We start from the raw sequence: 6,073 nt of genomic DNA, 5'->3' as shown, positions 1-6,073 counted from the left end.
GTTGAAGGCCTGGCTTCGGAACTGTCTCTCAAGGCAGAACCTCACTGCCCAATTCCATTCCCTCTGGAGCATTCTGACCTCAACATATGCCAAGAAAGGGGGACAGGTTGCAGGAGAAGCAACTGGTTCCCTTAAAGTTTGGGCAGACTGCCTGCTGGTGCCAAGATGATGCCAAAAACGTAGAAAAGCCCCAGCAGGAGGTTGAGTTTGGCAGTCCTCTGGGGCAGTTTGTTGAAGGCCTGGCTTCGGAACTGTCTCTCAAGGGAGAAGGCCATGGGAATGGTGAGCAGGGGCAGGGCCAGGCTGATGCTGCAGCGTGTGGCCAACATGCTGAAGATGAGGTAGGGCAGGAAGAGTAGCATGGTGTAGAGCACGTAGGAGAGGGTAGGGCCAATGAGGATGGCCAGCGTGACGATGCCAGCCTCCCGGTCGGACTCCACGTCCCTGGTGTTGTTGGAATGGAGAATGGCCTCAGTGCTGAGGGCAAGAGGTATAGCGTAGACCAGGGGGAAGACTGCCAAGGACCCCACCTGGACAGCGTAGGCAAACATCACAGCCAGTGGGCCAAAAGTGATGAGGATGACGAGGTCTCCCAGAGCCACGTACTTGAAGCCAATTCCTACGGCCAGAAAACCAGAGAGCTGGTGTGAGATCAAGCGCTGGAGATTCAGAGACTATCCATCAGTCACAAGGCCAGCCACTTCTGACCAGAACAGTGACTTCTTGGACTGTGACTCAACTCCCTTCCCCACCGGAGCAAACCCTAGATTCTCCTTCAGTGTGACCCAGAGGTAGAGAGAAAAAACTAATCTTATCACATCATAGCCCATCTTTCAAGTTTTCTTTCCTAATGGCCCTCAACAAAGTCCTGCAACAAAGAGCACTGGGTTTCTACTACCCGACTACTCCAATGGGAGAGCCAGTAAAGGCCATACAAGGTCTTACAATCCAGTTATTTGGTTTCTTTCTCCCCTCCCCAACCCTTGCAAGACATTTCTTCTGTCTATAATGCCACTAGATCAGTCCCTCACAGAATATTCACCCCAGCCTCTCACATTTCTGCCTACTGAACTCTATAACCTCTGAAGGCATCTTCTGGTTTTGAAAAGCTAAATGAATCACAGTCAGATTTCAGGTCCCCATCTCCACATAAAGAAATATTTACCCACATAATGAATAAAACAGTAAGGAAGTGAAGTTATAATGCTGCTTCCTCTTTCTAGTTCTTATAAATTAAAACTTAAAATCATCCTTAATCACTCCTCTTGTATTGCTAATCTACCGCAAGTCCTGTCACCACCTGACATTTCTCACACAGGCCCAATTCTCCTCATCCCCACTCTATTGCCCACACTCTATTCCCTCAAACCCAAATCATGGTCATCTTATGCCTGGAATACTGCAAAACCGAAAAAACCAAACCCACTGCCATCGAGTCAATTCCAACTCATAGCAACCCCCTTTGGGTTTCTGAGACAGTAAATCTTTACGGAAGTAGATTGCCCAGTCTTCCTTACGTGGAGTGCCTGGTGGGTTTGTACCGCCAACCTTCTGGTTAGCAGTCAAATACCTTAGGCACTGCGCCACCAGACCTCCTGTGGAATCTGCAACGCCCTCCCAATCGGTCCCTCGGCTACCATTATTATGACACTCCCTGTTGTGAATTGTGTTCCTCTCCCCCAAGATATGTGTTGAAGTTCTAACCTCTGTGCCTGGAAATATGAGCCTGTCTGGAGACAGACATTTTCTTTTATTGTGTTAATGAGATCATAACAGAGCAAAGTAGGTCCTAAACATAATCACTTCTGAGTAAGAAAAAGAGCAGAAGAGACCCAGAGAGACACATAAAGGAGGAAGGCAGATGCCATGTGAGGACCCATCCACAAGCAAAGAACACCAAGGATTGCTGGCAGACACCAGAAACTAGGAGATGCCCACAGAAGGACTCAACATGGATGAGATCCTAATTTGGACTTTAGCCTCCAGGACTGTGAGAAAAATAAATTTCTGTTCTTTAAAGCTACCTACTTTTGGCATTTTTTGTTATGGCAACATTAAACCAAAAAACCAAAACCACTGCTGTCAAGTCAAATATGACTCATAGCGACCCCTTCTTGGGTTTCCGAGGCGATATCCCTATGGAAGTAGATTGCCCAGCCTTCTTTCCGGAGAGTGGCTGGTGGATTTGAACTGCCAGCCTTCTGGTTAGCATTCAGATGCCTTAGGCACTACACCACCACTACCATGGATTGGATTTGCCTGGTTTAGAACTTCTCCCCTACATCTTAGAGGAGTGCTCTACGGCTTAGACTTGGTCCTTCCTTCTTCTCTGGTATCACCCCCTACCCTGGTGATCTCATCTAGTCATCCAACTTTATCTCTATGCCAATGACTCCCAAATATTTCTATCTCCAGCCCAGACCTTACCCCTGAACTCAGGCTTATATCCAACCGCCCATATGACATTTCTACTTGTAGAACTAATCCCAAAGTCAGTCCCCTGATTTCCCACCAAATAATCTATTCTAGCCTCAGCTTTCCCCATCTCACTTAATGACATCAACTCTGTTCTTTGAACTTCTCAGGCTAAAACCTTTCAGTTATGTTTAATTCCTGTTTCTCTCCTACATCACATCTAATCCATCAGCAATCCTGTACACCTGATTCATCTTACATCTTCCACTGCTACAACTCTGATTGAAGCCACCAAACATCTGGATTACTCAGTAACCTCCCATTTGATCTTCCCACTTCTACCTCTGCCCCAGCCCCCTTTATCTATTCTCAATGCCTCAGACAGAGGAATTCTTTTAAAACATTAAGTCAGATCATGCCACTCCTTTGCTCAAAACCTTGCAATGGCTCCCCCATTTTAGAGTACAGACCAGTGATTTACAAGGCCTCCCAACCTTCCCCAAACACACTTCTCTCCCTTATTCACCTTTCAGTCACACTAGATGTTCCCCAAACCTTCCAGGAGTACTCCTGCCCTAAAAACCTTTGTACTACCTATTCCTTCTGCCTGGAATGTTCCTCCTAGGTAATGTGCTGGGCCTTACCTCCTTCAATCTTTGCTCAAATCTTGCCTTTTTGATGAGGCCTACTCTGATCAGATTACTTGATATAGTAATGTGTGTCCTCCTCTGCTCTAATTGTTTTCTTTTCCTCATAGCACCTATCAGCATTTATACTATAATCAGGGTGGCTACAGCACAGTAAATTACTTAATATGACCCTTCTTGCTATAGCCTTTGTAACTCCCACCAAATGACTGGGTAGGACTATACAAATTAGGTGCTTGTGGCCCACCAAAGGGATTGGATTATAAATTAGGTGCATGGCACCCTTGTGAGGAGGGGCTGGAACATGGAAATAAGGTGTATGGAACTCTTAAGAGACAATTGGTCAGTTCTGCCATCCCTTTAGGCTTAAAAAGAGCCATCCCAGAGGCAGACGGGGGACCTGACCAAGAAGACCTGAACCAAACAGAGGTTGTCCTTTGGACCTTGGGTCCCTGTGCCGGCAACCTCCTACATGAAGGACACAGCAGAGGAGTATGCCATGGTGGGGATGGCTGGGGTTAAAACTGGTAAACTTTGGAGAGAGGAGGCATGTCTGACCTTCGACTCAAGAGAATCAGCCTTGGGCTGTTGATGCTGATGAAGAACTTCCTCCCTCTTTGTGAGGTTAGAGTTCAGACACCTCCCCCACCATGCCATTTTTACAGTGGCCAATTCATACTATTTTACCTGGGGCTTTCCTGATTTTAAGGAGTCCTGGTGTTGCAGTGGTTAAGCACTCAGCTGTTAACACAAAGGTTGGCAGGTTAACCCACCCGTTGCTCCACCAAAGAAAGATCTGGCAGCCTGCTTTCTTAAATGTTGTTGTTGTTATGTGCCATTGAATCGGCCCTGACTCATAGCGACCCCTCCTTGGGTTTCTGAGGTGGTAGGAGCTCTGGTAGCATAGTGCCTAAGGCACCTGACTGCTCACCAGAAGGCTGGCGGTTCAAACCCACCAGCCACTCCTCGGAAGGAAGGTTGGGCAATCCTACTTCCCTAGTGATACTGCCTCCACGGCAAAACAACAACAATCACCATGGAAGTAAATTGGCCAACCTTCCTTCTGAGGAGTGGCGGGTGGGTTTGAACTGCAAGCCTTCTGGTTAGCAGTCAAGTGCCTTAGGCACTATGCAAACCCTATGAGACAATTCCACTCAGTCCTATAGGGTTGCTATGAGTCAGAACCAACTCAATGGCAACGAGTTTTTCCAGTTTTTGCACTCAATGTTCCATGTCCTGGGAAGCCCCCACTCCTGGGCAAACCAGAGCATTGGTCACCCTAACTATAATGTATTATTTTCTGACCCTCTCACTATAATATATAGTAAGTGCCACAAGGGCGGGATCTTTGCTGTGTTCACCTAGAACAATACCTGGCACACAATAGGTGATCAATAAATAGGGCTTACCCACTGGCCTATCAACCTGCTGCCAGAAGTCACACTATCAAACTGTTGTTGTTGTTGTTGTTATGTGCTGTCGAGTCGCCCCGACTCATAGCGACCCCTCCTTGGGTTTCCGAGGCAGTATCACTACGGAAGTAGGATTGCCCAACCTTCCTTCCGAGGAGTGGCTGGTGGGTTTGAACCGCCAGCCCTCTGGTTAGCAGGCAAGTGTCTTAGCCAACTAGATGAAAATAATTAGCTGTATAATTTTGAGCTCTTTTAACTCCACTAAAATTACATTTTAAAAGTATGCCCTACAAAATGAAAACAAAAAAATTCCATGCCTCAGGTGTGTGTATTTGAATAGTCCCAACATCTATATGCCAAGCTGGGATCTTAGCTTATGGATGCTAGGATTCACTACTATTTTTAAAAAACCCACACGACTCACATATGGATGTCACTTAATGTGACTTAGTTCTGGAAAAAAAAAAAACTTTGACACACCCCTGCACTAACCCTAAGTCCTCTGCAAAGTAGCAGTTTCCGGTACAAGTGACTAAGACCTGCAACACCAAAGACAGGCCAATTCTTACCTCCGGTGTAGAGAAAGGAGCTGGACAGGCCTCCAAAGTAGATGAGCGCTAAATGCTCTAGTTTCAGAGGGGACAGGAAGTAGAGGCAAGCTGCACAGACGCAGCCCAAAGTGTAGAGGAAGACTCCAAACCGTACAACATCCTGGGGCTCCAAGATTCGGTCCACTAGAGTCCTATCATCACTTTTTTTGTGGTCAATGCCCTTGGAAAAGTCATAGTAAGTGTTGACCAAATTACCAGCTCCGTGCACAGCCAGGACAGCCACGGCACAACCCACTAGTAGCCTGGGATCCAGGCTGCCCTGGGATCTGTAGGCCAGGGCACTGCCCAGGGCTACCGGGGTGAGTGAGGCACTGAAGCTCCAGGGCCGCAGGGCCAACACGTAGGAGGCGCATTTCTGCCTCCAAGAGCGCTGGAGGGGCCCGTCCTGCCCCGGGCAGTCGTTAACAAGCAGGTCCCTGTCTCCTGCTTTGGCTGTCTCTCCCGTGTGGATGCTAACCTTCTCCCCCGGGACCTGAGTGACCGCCATGGAGACTGCACGTGGCTGAAGCTGGCTCTAAAGGGTGCCACCCACAGCCCAGCGACCGCCCCGGGGCAAGAAGGGACGGGGCGGGGCGGCTGGGCCTGACCTTCTTCGGTTCTGCCTGGGGGCAGGGGCACGGTCGGCAGCAGGGTCCGAAGACCGCAGCGAGCGGGCGCTGCACCCCACAAGGCCCGGCAGCTCTGCCCCGACCACTGTCACCGGGCGGGGCGGGGATTGTCTCCAGTGCCTAGCCACGCGTCAGAGTCCAAGGCCGAGCCACAGCAGCCTTTCCCAGGCCTCCGGGGCCGCCATCTTGTGCGCCCGTCTCTGGAGGGCCGCCGGGAAACAGTGGCCGGTAGCGCGAGCAGGGCCGGGGGGCGGAGCGGAGGCTGAGCCCCTCCCAGGCAAAGGAAACTGCGCCGGGCAGCTGGTACCCAACCGGCTGCAAACACTCTCTTTCGTTAACTGAAATAGAATTCATTTATTTATTCATTCAACAAGCATTTA

At 49.2% G+C, this 6,073-nt stretch overlaps 1 protein-coding gene across 1 annotated transcript; it reads right to left on the bottom strand.

Moving 5' to 3' along the window:
* Positions 1–131: 131 nt before the first annotated feature.
* On the bottom strand, positions 132–5,572 carry UBIAD1 (UbiA prenyltransferase domain containing 1). The gene is made up of 2 exons (XM_007942627.2): positions 5,044–5,572; positions 132–619 (listed from the first exon to the last, which is right to left on the bottom strand). Exons 1-2 carry the CDS (start codon positions 5,570–5,572, stop codon positions 132–134), a joined length of 1,017 nt encoding a protein of 338 aa, XP_007940818.1.
* Positions 5,573–6,073: the final 501 nt, after the last annotated feature.

The sequence above is a fragment of the Orycteropus afer genome, unplaced genomic scaffold (genome assembly GCF_000298275.1).
Source record: "Orycteropus afer afer isolate SDZICR_OR568_19922 unplaced genomic scaffold, OryAfe1.0 scaffold00094, whole genome shotgun sequence".
Lineage (NCBI taxonomy): Eukaryota > Metazoa > Chordata > Mammalia > Tubulidentata > Orycteropodidae > Orycteropus > Orycteropus afer.
Note: the sequence above shows the minus strand (reverse complement) of the source record. Positions and strands in the feature narration are given on the sequence as shown.

Coding starts and splice junctions, on each gene's coding strand:
- UBIAD1 (XM_007942627.2), bottom strand. CDS start 5,572: ATGGCGGTCACTCAGGTCCCGGGGGAGAAGGTTAGCATCCACACGGGA. Junction 620..5,043: donor CTCCTTTCTCTACACCGGAG/GTAAGAATTGGC, acceptor TTCTGGCCGTAG/GAATTGGCTTCAAGTACGTG.